Source organism: Pyricularia grisea, assembly GCF_004355905.1.
Source record: "Pyricularia grisea strain NI907 chromosome Unknown Pyricularia_grisea_NI907_Scaffold_1, whole genome shotgun sequence".
Classification (NCBI taxonomy): domain Eukaryota; kingdom Fungi; phylum Ascomycota; class Sordariomycetes; order Magnaporthales; family Pyriculariaceae; genus Pyricularia; species Pyricularia grisea.
The window spans coordinates 2439591-2452317 of record NW_022156716.1 but is presented as its reverse complement, the minus strand read 5'-3'; the positions used below and the strand labels follow the sequence as shown (position 1 = coordinate 2452317).

The window sequence follows — 12727 nt, the reverse complement described above, 5'->3', positions numbered from 1 at the left end:
CAAAGCACCATTTGCACCTTTTTCATGTTGATTCCTCTTACAAGTATAGTGCCAGTCAACCAGCAGCTGACAAACACATCAAGGAGGCTCGCCCTAGGTCTTGCATCCAGGGACTGATATCATAAGTTATCCATAGGAGATCGCTCCATGCACATATAACCATATTGTTTCTGGATGTACAGTCACAGTTCACACAGGTTTCGATCACCATGTCGACAAAATGAGGGTATTTGTATTAATAGTCTAGAGTGTACATTGTCCGGACAGAAAGTCTGAATGAGTGCGAACTCCAAGATGGACGGGAAAACATGAAGCCAGTGGAAGCTTTTGGAAGAGAAATAAATTCTTGGGCGGCTCAGAGGGATCAATGCCCCAGTTAATCAATTAACCGGAGTAGCCCCAGCGAGGAGCGTTGATGATGATGCCCGTGAGGCAGCCGGAAACGACACCAGAAACGGGCAGGGTGATGAACCAACCCATGTAGATCCAGGCCACCATGCGCCAGTTGATGGTCCTCCAGGTACCAGAGCAAAGACCGACACCGACCGTGGCGCCAGTGATGCACTGGGTAGTCGATACAGGAAGCTCTGTTCGGAGTACATGTTAGTTGCGGAAAAGTATGCATCACGGAATTGAGAAACTTACTAAGACGAGTGGCCAGGATGATGGTGCAAACAGCGCCCAACTCCATGGAGAAACCACGAGAAGGTGAATGAAGAGTAAGGCGGTTACCCAAGTTCTTCATGATGTTGTAACCGTATGTCCAAATACCAATCATGATAGCGACACCACCGAAGGCGCTTAATAAATAGTAGCAATAGGTCAGTAATTGCTAGAGCCAAGGCTTCAAAATATTAGCCGAGTAAACTTACAGAATCCAGAACGGAACTTCCGACTTGCCGCCTGAAATGGCACCGGATAACCAGATGTTGTAGATGGTAGCGTAAGGACCGATAGCGTTGGCGACATCGTTGGCACCGTGGGTAAACGAGGCGGTACAGGCAGTCATGACTTGCATGAAGGAGTAGAGGTACTCTGCCTTGTTGTCGTAGTGGGTGACACCAGCGTGAACCTTCTCCAGGTCACCAGTGAGCATGCTCTTCTTCTTTTGCATGTTGATGATGTCCTGGTCAACACCGCTCAGGAAGATCTTCTTGAGGAACCAGAACATAACCGGTCCAGAGTACCAGTTGCCCTCCGGCCTGGGACCGACAAGCGGCTTGTGCTTGTATGCTGCTTGAGGACCAGACTCGGTGACCCTGTTGGCGGCAGCCGCGTTGTTGTTGTGCGAGCCAGAGTCGGAGTCGGTGTGTGCAATTTTACCGGGCGCCTCCTCCGTAGTCTTCTCGTTGGTGATCTCGCCGTTGTTGGCGGCAACCACACCGGTCTCAAGATCCTGCCGCTGGGCAGCGCGCTGGGCTTCGAGCTCTTCTTGGGTAAGATGTCCCTCGTAAAAGTTACGGATACCACCTGCAGCGCCCTCTGGCTGTGCAGGGGGCTCAGGGCGCCTGAATAGAAGAGGACCCTGGAAGACGTGGTACCAGCGCAGCTCCCAGTCGTTCTTGGCAACAATACGGTACAACCAGGGAACGAGGAAGATGCCCATCAGAAGACCCCAGGCAGCACCAACACCAACAATCAGGCCACTCAGTTGAGGATCAGACCAGTCATCCAGGTTGATGGAGCCTCCCTTCCAGCAAACAAGCATGGTGAGCAGGGCTGCGGTGATGCCAAAGTAAACAGGAACAGTCATCAGACCCCAGAGGACCGGGTTTTGGCGAAGCATAACCAGATATTTCGTGATGGTGAAGATGATGGCAGCGAACGCGCCAGAGAGACCAGGCGCGATAATCCAGGCGAGGAAGACGGAGACGACACCATTGTTGACTCCGCCCTTGGCGTCGTACCAGATGACATTGTTGGCTCCAACGGTCGCTACACCCATGCCGATAACGCCACCCATGATAGAGTGAGTGGTGGAAACGGGCAGGCCGACTCTTGTGCAGAGTGTGAGGTACAGAGACGAGGCAACGATGGCGCAAGCCATACCCAGCATAAGGACCGTGGGGTTCTCCTTGTAAAGGTCGAGCGGGACCACCTTAGTACGAATGGTGTCCGCGACACGCTGGCCAACACCGATTGACCCCGCGAACTCGAGAACCGAAGCCAAGCTCATAGCTTGGATGTATGTAACGGATCGGGACGAGACCGATGTAGCCCAAGAGTTGGCGACATCGTTGGCACCTGCAGGTCGAAAGCGTCAGTGAACAAGTTCAATTTGGTACTAGAATAGCTTGCAATTGTGTGCATCAGTAAGCGGAAGAGACTAGAAGAACGTACCAATGTTCCACGCATCGAGGAACGCAAAGATGGTGCCAATGGCGAAGATGTAATCAAACTGGTGAAGAGGCATCTTTGCAATCAGCTGCGCACAATGGGGCGCGTTTGAGATTGATTCGAAGAGATGTAATTTGTCGAGCAAGGAACCAAAGTCTCTTGTTGATGAAGAGCTGACCTGCCGTCTCAAGGACCAGTTTGTTCGCAAGGCCTGTCAGGCTAGCTTGGGATGCAGAACCAGAAAGAAATGAGGGAAATCTCTATCCGGTGAGGCATGCGAGTGTATTTTATAAACTGCACCTAGACGGCCAAGTTGTCCCCGGACGGCCAAATGGAACTCAAAGGATGCAGCAAAGACCAGGGGGTGTCCTCACACCACAGATGCATGATTGCACCCATCATTGCATCAAGGCTGATAAAAAGTGGCACTGGTTGCGAAATCTCGAAGCGACGGCGGCCCCGTACACTGCACCGTCCAGCCTAGGCGAATCCAGGGGTGTGGTAGGCAGAGACCTCTGAACAACAACGTCCCACGTGCTGCCATTGACACTGGCTGTTTGGCCGTAGGCCCTAAGACAAACCATGTGTGTGGGTATTCTCAGGTGCCCGTCAGGTTCAGACCAGTTACCAGCCTGGCCAGAGCCAAGAACGTAACCGTATATCGAAAGAAAGCGTTGGAAACACTGTGCAAATATTGGATGGGACGGCAGGCGCCGGTAGCTAGAAGCGTTACCGAACGAACTCTTTCATCTTCCCTTGGTCGCCGAGGAATAGTTGTAGTGAACACTGCGGGAAGATGCCACCGGGACGGGCCCATTCCTGCACGTGTAGTACTGCGACGGTGCTGCGAAGGAGCTCATTCGTTCGATGATGCTGATGTGAAGGAGGATGAGCAGTGGGGGCAGCCATCAGCTCAAGGCCTAGGATATCTCGGCATGGCTGGATTAGGGGTGAAGTAAAGTCTTGGAGGTCTTGGAGGTCTTGGAAGTCTCGGAACGAAGCCCAAGCCTGCAGTTTTCCAAAGCTTGGGAAAGTTTTTTTGTCCTTTGTTGGCCGAGTATGGTAAGGAAAAGGAAGTTGGTGCTGTCCAGAGGCCAGGTGCCAAGTGTGCCAAGTTAAATGGCGATAGCAGGAGCTGCCAAGCGGGTGGGGACATTCTACACCCAAGGCCGAATCAAAGAGCTTAATTTCACCACGTGTAGGACCCTTTGGACGTGCTCGTTTTTGTCGCTTGAATTATTATCGATCAATCTGCCAGGCAATCCAACATTTTCAACGTGCCACGCACGGATAGGCAACCCGCATGTCAATGGAATTTCTGTGCATCCATACCTACCTTACCATGCCATAGGTCGTTTGTTGTAACACAAAGCTGTAATAAGCGAATGCGCACTTGCCAGTTCTGGAAGACGCACGCGTGGACACTCTGCAGCGAACAACAACATCAGCGACAAGTGACGCCGACAATAAACAGGCAGGCGTGCCCTAACCTACCATGCAAGAGAGAAAGAAACAAGGGAATAAAACACCCGCGGCAAGAAACCGGGGTAGTCGACAAATCTTGTGAAAATGCCCCAGCCAACAACGGGCAGCCTAGGTAGTCCAGCCCATGGTGGGATTGTTTTCTTTCCACTCCGCGTTTTCGTCCATGTCGAAGCAAATCCATCCCGCACTTCGGTGTTGATACTAACAGGGATATTCTAGGTAATTACTGAGTATCTTTTTGTTCCAACATTCAAATGATCAATCAAATCATTTGCTTTTGGATGCCGACCAACAGCACAACCTCTTCCCTCAAGTGGTGACGGTGCTTACGGCGAAGCCAACGAGCGAACCCAGTACCCCGGGTCAATAACCCGGTTTACAGTAGCAAATGTGACTCTGCGTTGGAACTAGTCCACTAATAAAAGGCCCAGAAAATGGATCATACTAATACTTCGTACTCCCATCAAAGGCCCCTGCTCAACCTGAAAAGAGGAAACATTGGAACCGGGTAGCAATTAGGATCTCCGAGGATGCGTGAACCTAGCCCACTACTCCCTTCGGTCTTTGCCACGCCCTATTCCGTTGACCAACCAGAAGAGCGGAAAGATTGAAATTACATCAGGCGTCCGAGACCTCTGCCTATTGTACAGACCCATGTGCACACCTAGAAACCCCATGCAACATCGTGGATTCTCATCCGTGGAGAAGTGACCGAGGGTGGCGTGCTCGGGGGACACCGAGGTCATGGCGCAATGGTATTCATGCCCAATGGCATGACAAACTCATTCTATTCCAAGGGGCGAAGTGAAAATGTTTGCCAATGATCCTGAAGCCTCGCCACTTGCCAAGTTCGTGCTGTGTATCGCATTCTGTCAGGGGAAACACGTGCTTCAAACGTTGCCTGCAGTGTAAGACGCACTTGCTCCCAGGCGAGCTGTCTCAATATCAATCCTTGCTTTTTCAAACTCCATCTTTTTGGGTTAGTTCGTTGAGTTTGAGTGCAAATACAAGAGATGAACCATTTGGATGAGCAAGCACGGGGATAATGCCAACATATGATCTAGTCCATGTTCAGGAGACTCTGAACTTTCTCATGTTTGTTACGACAAAAAGTATGCGGACGAGTTGGGCAAAGGTTGCGGGACCCAATACCCCAAATTATGCCAACACATTCACGTCTTCTTTCCATAGATATCGTTTCCTACAGGCATGCGTCTAGGCTTTCCAAATACTAAAGGCTGGAGCCCACTACGGACTCAATGTGTAGATGATCTGATGGGTTTTCAAGCGGCCTTCACGTGTGCTGACGTCTATACCACGCATCTTACCTAACTCGAGGCAGCGACATACATTTTGTTCTCTCATCGCCCTGAAGCAATCTATAGATTGACTCAGTAGGGTTGCTGCTCGAACTGACGCTGCGCATAAGCCTAAGTTGCCTCTCCTTTGTACAACAATGTTTTACAGTTCCATTTCAGCGACCGAATGTACATGGTTGATATGGCCAAGTTCGAATAAGGCTATTCTCAGCTGTAAGCTTACTCAGGAGCTAGAGTGCACTTGTATAGCTTGATTTGAGATCACGTTGGTCGAAGTAAACTCTGAGCTCGATTATATACCGTGCCTCCTGCTTCCTGGAATATCACAGCAAACTGTTTCTAGAATAGTGTCCTTACCCCTGACAGAAGCACTCTATGAAGACCAAGGTATTCAGGGATACTACGGCTATCTCAGGGACCAAGTTGTAGCTCCATTCCTGAGTGTGAGGAGCTGGGGGAGCTTAAACGCACCCCTAACCCTGGGCATTCAACTTGTACCGTTAGCAAACTACCTTTACGTACCTTGGACTTGGCAATTTCTTGGGAACGTTATCTACCTTACCTAGGTAGGTGGCTATCTATCAATAGCTGAATAGTAATTGGTGCAACCAAACCCAGGTTCTTTCTTGTAGCTTAGCTAAGGTACCATATTGAATAAATATTTACCCAACGCTACCCTGCATAGAATATGATTCATCCATGGGGTGGATGTTCTCTATCTACCTTTTACCGGCCCTGATTGTGAATCAACTCTTCTTTATACCAGTTTAAAGGATATAATGGGTTACAGTTTATTTGATCATTCTACTGTGCCTATTGATGGACAGGGCGGGCAGCTTTCGAGCAGAAAGGTACGGCAGGTAAGGTAGCTTTGTGGAGCTTTGTTCCATACCAAGGCTCTAGAGATCCACATGAAAACCGAAGTGTTGGTACCAAAGTAGCTGGGTGGCTCCACCTAAACCAAATAGCGAGATTTGTTCAAGTTGGTGGTCTTGTTCGAGCTTCCAAGCTTTACTTGGTTAGACCTTCCATCCCAACCCAGGGCCAGCATATACGTAAAAAGCTTGAGCTTTGCAACTGACGTGCCTTGAATGAAAGAATCATTTCCGTGCAAACAATTTTGTGAGGATTTTCAATCCAAAAATCGATGCAGCTCAGCTTGAAATGAACCCACCACCTGTTGATACAAGATCGGGCCCGCTAAGCGCCATGACGTCAATGACTGAGAAGGCTTTGCCAGGTTTCAACGCTTGAGCTCGAGCTCTTTTGTGGGATTCTAAACATCAAACCCTGACGATGACCTCAAAGACAGGCCTCGGATTCCGACTTGGCATGCCAATTAGCTCCCATAAATTCCGTTCCAAAATTTGATTTTGTTCATTGCAGCTTTGAGGAATACAACCCAATTCTTCACCCAAATCCCGCTAAGCGCCTGTCGACATTGCAAATCACCACAAAATGTCGTCTTCTGGACTAGGACCAGCCTTCATAGGCGCTATCCAGGCCTCCCTCTCCGTACTGCTCACCATATCCTACGGAGTCATCGCGTCCCAGTTCAAGCTTCTCAACTCAGACGCAGGACGTCAGGTTTCGAAAGCATGCGTCAAGATTTTCCTTCCGGCGCTCCTCATGACGAAGCTCGGCGCCCAGCTGAGCATTGACGTCGTAGGGCGATATCTGCCCATCCTGTTGTGGTCTGTGGTCTGCAACACTTTGTCAATCTGCCTCGGAAAGCTCCTGGAGAAGACACTACCGCAATCCTGGGAGATGCCGGCTTGGACAACGCCAGCGATTGCATTCAACAACACCACCTCAATGCCTTTGCTGCTAATCCAGGCGCTGGAGAAGACGGGAATACTGAGCAGCATCTTGATGCCTGGGGGCAATGACAGTTTGGACGACGCCGTTCAGCGGGCCAAGACATACTTTCTCATCAACACTATGGTCAGCAACTCAATCACTTTTGCACTTGGCCCGAAGTTACTCAGTGCGGATGCGGAGGATGCACCGTCTGGAAAATCCGCCGACGAGGATTCTGAGAGTGACGACGAAGAGGACGGTAATGCCAACGAGCATACCTCTCTGCTCCCATCTCCTGTAATGCGAAGAGGTCGCCGAGCCTCGCGCAAAGTGGAGTCTCATCTGCGCGCGATCTATCAGTCTCTCCCTCACCCAGTACAGGTCGTCCTGCATCACATCGCACCGTTCGCCAACGCACCCGTGTTTGGTGCCGCCGCTGGATTCATCATCGGTCTGACCCCGCCGTTGAAGACGGCCTTCTTTGCGGATCCCTTCGAGGGCGGTTTCTTCAGCGCATGGATCACCACGTCACTCCAGAACATTGGAGATCTATTTGCATCTCTCCAGGTCATCGTTGTGGGTGTGAAGCTGGCGGAAGCCATGCGCAAGGTCAAACGCGGGGACGATTCTGATTCGGATGATGACAAGTCTGGTGCCGTGCCGTGGCGCGCCACCACCCTCGTGCTGTTGATTCGCTTCTTCATCTGGCCGGCTGTCGCCATATCTGCGATCTGGATGCTGGTGAAGAACACTGGAGTGCTCAGCGAAGATCCGATCCTGGTATTTTGCATGATGCTCATGCCCGCTGGACCACCGGCCTTGAAGCTGATGGCGTTGGCCGAGGTCAATGACAGCAGCGAAAACCAGAAACTGGCGGTGGCCAAATTCCTTGCTTTCGCCTACGCTGTAAGCCCTCTGATGGCGCTCACTGTAGTTGGTAGCTTGAAGGCAACCGAGAATGTTGCTTGAGGTAGTACAGCCAACTCTACAACACAGTGAATATCACTAGGATTTCAAAAAGGAGCAGGATTTGAGGCGCGATACAAAAAAAGAATTGGCGAGTTGATATTAATAAAGCTCAACTTCGCAGCCCGAGCTTGAACCAAATGCTTTACATGTTGACTAAACCCATGCTGATGCCCCTCCTTTGTTGCAATTAGTAGCAAAATCCCCTTTTGAAATCCCCATAGAATTTATCTTGCCTTTAAGCCGACCCATTAAACACCACGCAACCCCTTCATGAAGCTCAACATGCGCCTGGCATGGAGCGTCATATCTTTAGCCAAGGGCCGACTCTTCTCAGCTGATTTCTTTCTATCCGGATACACGGCCACGAAATTTGAACACGCGAACCGTGTCGTGTTGGCGAAGTGAATCACCAGGCTGCGGTTTCCCACATAGGCGCCAATGCCCTCCGCCAGGGATGTGTACATATCGTGGAACCTAGACGTGTCGTTCAAACTTGAGTCAGCAAATTGAGTGGTTTTTGTGATCTTTTTCTTTCTTTTCGGACGAGAAAACTTGGGACTGTTTTCACGTACATGCGGTCCTGGACATTGGTCCCTTCAATCTTTCCATGTTTGCCGGACAAATCCCCAACCTCACAGGTCTGGGGCTCGCTCGCATCACAGTCTGGCTTTTGTCCTCTCTGGTAAGGGTCCAGATGCGCCAGGGTCTTGGTGCAGTTGCCGTCTTCGGGCACGGGCTGGTCGTGTATGTGATAGCCTGCAATAGAGCTGTTAGTATACATTGGAGGGTGTCATGAGTCGTATAATATACTTTCTACTAAGAAAAGAAAAAGAAAAAGGTGGGGAGAGCTGCTCACTAAAAGGACCGCCCTGTGCAGGCAAGTTCTCCAGGTTCACGAGGAAGATAACACCCTTGCCGTTCGGGCTGCTGATGGCCTCAACCGAGCCAGAGAACGGGTTCGTCGCCGTAGCCGTCCATGCGGCTCGGTACCTCCCCGGGGGGTTGTTGGTGATGGAGGCGGCGTCGCCCAGCTTGCCCGTTACGTTTGGAACGTCGCGCGCGCTGCCTGCTGCGCTGCTGGTTGCGGTGTCGACGTTTTCGGCGGCGCCGAAGCCGCAGGCCATGATGACCAGCGCCGCTGAGCGGGCCAAGCGAGCGTGGAGCACCATTGTATCTATGAAATTTCTTCTTCTTTTTTTTCTTTGTTTTCTTTGGCGCGAGATGTGATGTTCTTGTTGTTTCCTGCGCGCTCGTAAGCGGCCTTTTTCTCAAGGTCCGGAGTATAGATGCGCCCTCGTGTTTTTTTGCTGGCTCAAGGATAGGTGCACTGGCCTAGGTAACGAATGTAAATTTACTTTTCCCCCATTCGCAAAAACTCTGTAAGAAAAGTAGCTCTGATTCAAGGTGCTGCTATCGCCGGGCTTATAGTGTTGCGTACCTAGGGGTAAAAAAAAAGGGGGAATAAAGAAGGTTTTAAACAGAAACCACTCCTTCGCCCACGTCTTATCTTTTTATTGTTTCCTAATTTTTTTTCCTCCCACCTTTTTCAGTATTCTTCGTCCCAAGGACCGATGGAATGGAAACAAGAGAAAAAAACCAATCATCAAATCGGGGCGAACAGGGTACGAAATCTCGGCTACTCAGGGTCGGCCCGTAGCGACGGTGGTGTTTTGGAATTACTCGTCGATTTCTGGCTGGCCTTTCTCCTGTTCTCCTTGGTTTCCCTTTTTTTTCTTCCCCTTTTTCTTACCTTTGGACAAAAGACCAGGCGAATGTGTACTACGTGTGTAGTATTTCGCATCGGACCTTAGACACTATGATGTTACGATTGACAAAATCTTATGATTAGAGTACCGAAGACAACAGGCTGTGACAAAAAAAAACAAAATGATGGACCTTTTCAGAGTTTGTTTTGGCCCGACAAGACCGAAATGACCTGATGCAGGAACCCAAACTATACCTGGTCACCAAAGAAAGTGCAGATACCCCCATCAACCGGACATGTACGTGGTACTTTGATCAGCACCGTTGGACTCGTGTCCGTCCACGCAGGTTTGGTCCCATGTCACTATGAGCCGGACGTAGAAAACAGACCAGATGCAGTCACAAACTGGGATGGGATCAGCTCAAATAGGATAGGCCCAAAATTCAGAGGTACCCTTTTCTCGACCTATTTGTCCAAAGATAGTATGCCAAGCGAAGAATAACTTCTTTGTCTTGGATTCTTGCACAGACTGGGTAGAAAGATGAACGAAGTATAACTTGGTAAGTTTGTGTGAGTGTGTGCCGTTTTGGCCGACTATCCGTAGGTGGTGAGCCTCGAGGCCCAGTAGGATCCCATTTTTGCCTTGAGCCAGGCCGGCCGCATAGTTTCATCCCAACTATCTACAGCGAGTACCCAGTCAAGAGGCTTTCGATCTCTCCTCAGTATAAATGAGATCATCTCGGCATTCATCTTCCTAGACTAGGGAACTGTAATTACAAAAGTAACTGATTGGGGATCTTGACTACGCTGGGTAGATTATTTCCGTATTTTCTCTTCAAACACCTCGAAAAACTCTCTTCTTTTGGTGACACTCATTTTGCAACCTACGAAGTAGTAATTTGGATGGCAAATTAGAACGAGACCAGATTTTTGAGCATTCTATTCCCGTAGCTATTGCCATCTCCCCTCTACTTTACCAGACCACGGCCTCATCCGCCATTGTGGGCAGCAGAGATGGCTGCCGGACCAAAAAAGAAAATAAGGTGATGGATAATTGAGACGCGCCTGGGAGGGCTGACTAGCCTCCCAGGATCTACCTCGTCCCAAGATGATCAGATCCGACCCGGCGCTCGAGCAAGCGGCCCTTTTGCAGCGGGGTTTCCAATGCATACGTACCTGCATCTTTCATACACGTCATTTCATTTTCTTCTTCTTCTTCTACTCTCTCTCTCTCACTCTCACTTCCTCTATATTTCCTAGTCCAATGATCTGTACCTCACATGAAAGGGGTGTGAGATGAAGAATGAGAGTGGCGACCGTTTAGCACATGCCGTCTGGCGTTTTTAGATGTACGCAGTATCTGCAGTAGAAAAGACCGAGAGCAATCCATTCCCCCCGCAAAATGAAAAGAGAGACCCCTCGCAAACCTTGACATTGAAAACAACTTGCATTACCAGTAGCACCGAAACACCGGGTCATGACGTAGAATCTTTTGGTGAGGCGGGAAGTGTTCTCCATTTGGAAAGAAAGGGCGGACGAGACTAGCCAAATTTTCAAATCGGGGGTCAGACGACGGCAGTGAGACCAAGGCCATGGTATCATCTTTGTGTGCTTGATCTTTTGACGTATTAACATCTCCCGAAATTTTCATTGGCGATGTATCTCTAAATCCACGACTCACACGGCAGAGAAAAACTCTACTCAGTGCTTTGGAAGAGGCTATTGGGTATAAATGGATAGCTACATAGTACATGTGTTTCATTACCGAATAGCGTAGAACGAAACGAAATACACTTTTTGTGCTTTGTGAAACGAAACAATTTGCCTATGATCTCTGAGTTCCGTGTGGATACTAGACCCTAAAAGAAATGATATTGCGCCATCATGAAAGGGTTTCTCCTTGCTACTAGGAAGTACTAAGTTACGGTTTACTACTTTAAATTCAGCCTGGGGTTGTCTACATTCTGATAAGGTTAGGAGAGCCTGGTCCGCCTCTTGCCTAGAGGGATGATCCTGAATGGATTTTTGATAATACATAGTACTTCGGAAGACAATAGCGCATATCATATTCCGTTGAGCCTGCCGGTGCCCATCGGTGGCGCCACCTTTTTTCAACAAAACGCGCCTTGCTGAGAATGTTCGGAAACAAGGTCGGAACTGTAAATTTGTTTGTGCTACTCACTTCGCCGCCGCAGCATGCAAATAATCCAATTGCCCCTCGGCATAGCACTTGCATGATCCGAATTATCCTTGTCAGGGCCAGGAACATTTTCTAAATACTTCGCGAATAGCTTCGAACAGGCCAACCCCCTTTAGTACAATCTTGGCCTAGTGCGGCACCACGTCAGTTGCTGAAATGGTGGTGTTTGGGAACATTATAGTCGAAACTGATGTGGGGTCTCACGAACTTAGTCTTTAGGCACTCTTGACATCTGCTTCAGGACTTCTTAGCTAGGGGGGGTGGAATTTTACTTTGTAGTTCTGTTCGAGATGTTGGGGGATTAACTCGAGCATAATTTTGGGCCGATTAGCTGCAGCGTGGCAGATAAATTTGTCAGTTCAATGACACGATTCAGTAACGATCTGGATCGCCAGTCTGATGACTTCGACCTCCTTTAAACTTAATCACAAAAAAAGAGAAGTACTCCGAGATACTATCAGAGGTATATGATAGAGGTTATTTGTGGCGAAATTGCTTCGGAAAAAGGGGCAAGGGAACTGTCAAAATCATGGTTTACAAAGTCAAACATACCAAGTAACCATATCCTTAAGGTTATGACCTGCCCAAGGGTGCACGCAATGGTCTTTGTTTGCCCCCCTCAGCACGTCCAGACTGTATAAGTGACATCCGACGCTGACGGACGTAGTCACAAGCCGGAGGTGCAGGGCAAACAAGAAATCCCGGCACAGAAAACCCTCCTGATGAGAACAAATAGGTCGAGCACGAGAACCCGAGACAGAGAGGCGCAGGTGGGTAGGGCGGAGCGGGCCGGTCGAGATGGGACCAGAGGGGATCCGGACTGAAAAAGTACGCCGGTGTATTTGCCCGTGGTAAACTCGTACTTGTTCGCCTCGGGCTTGAAAATCTGCATCTGGGAAGGAGCCTATCGTG

The 12727-nt window shown here is 49.5% G+C and overlaps 3 protein-coding genes across 3 annotated transcripts; 1 reads left to right on the top strand and 2 right to left on the bottom strand.

Moving 5' to 3' along the window:
- Nucleotides 1–210: 210 nt before the first annotated feature.
- On the bottom strand, nt 211–3386 carry PgNI_00704 (uncharacterized protein). The gene is made up of 4 exons (XM_031120782.1): nt 2341–3386; nt 873–2244; nt 646–800; nt 211–587 (listed from the first exon to the last, which is right to left on the bottom strand). The coding sequence occupies exons 1-4, from the start codon at nt 2411–2413 to the stop codon at nt 385–387; spliced, it is 1803 nt and encodes a 600-aa protein (XP_030986083.1). The 5' UTR covers nt 2414–3386; the 3' UTR covers nt 211–384.
- A 3213-nt stretch (nt 3387–6599) lies between these two features.
- PgNI_00703 (uncharacterized protein) lies at nt 6600–7910 on the top strand (the record flags this gene model as incomplete). Its single annotated transcript, XM_031120781.1, has 1 exon — nt 6600–7910. One exon carries the CDS (start codon nt 6600–6602, stop codon nt 7908–7910), a length of 1311 nt encoding a protein of 436 aa, XP_030986082.1.
- Nucleotides 7911–8158: 248 nt separating this feature from the next.
- On the bottom strand, nt 8159–9079 carry PgNI_00702 (uncharacterized protein; the record flags this gene model as incomplete). The annotated part of the gene is made up of 3 exons (XM_031120780.1): nt 8159–8384; nt 8483–8666; nt 8767–9079. 3 exons carry the CDS (start codon nt 9077–9079, stop codon nt 8159–8161), a joined length of 723 nt encoding a protein of 240 aa, XP_030986081.1.
- Between the last annotated feature and the right edge of the window lie 3648 nt (nt 9080–12727).

Coding starts and splice junctions, on each gene's coding strand:
- PgNI_00704 (XM_031120782.1), bottom strand. CDS start 2,413: ATGCCTCTTCACCAGTTTGATTACATCTTCGCCATTGGCACCATCTTT. Junction 801..872: donor GAAGTTCCGTTCTGGATTCT/GTAAGTTTACTC, acceptor CTATTTATTAAG/CGCCTTCGGTGGTGTCGCTA. Junction 588..645: donor CATCCTGGCCACTCGTCTTA/GTAAGTTTCTCA, acceptor TACTCCGAACAG/AGCTTCCTGTATCGACTACC.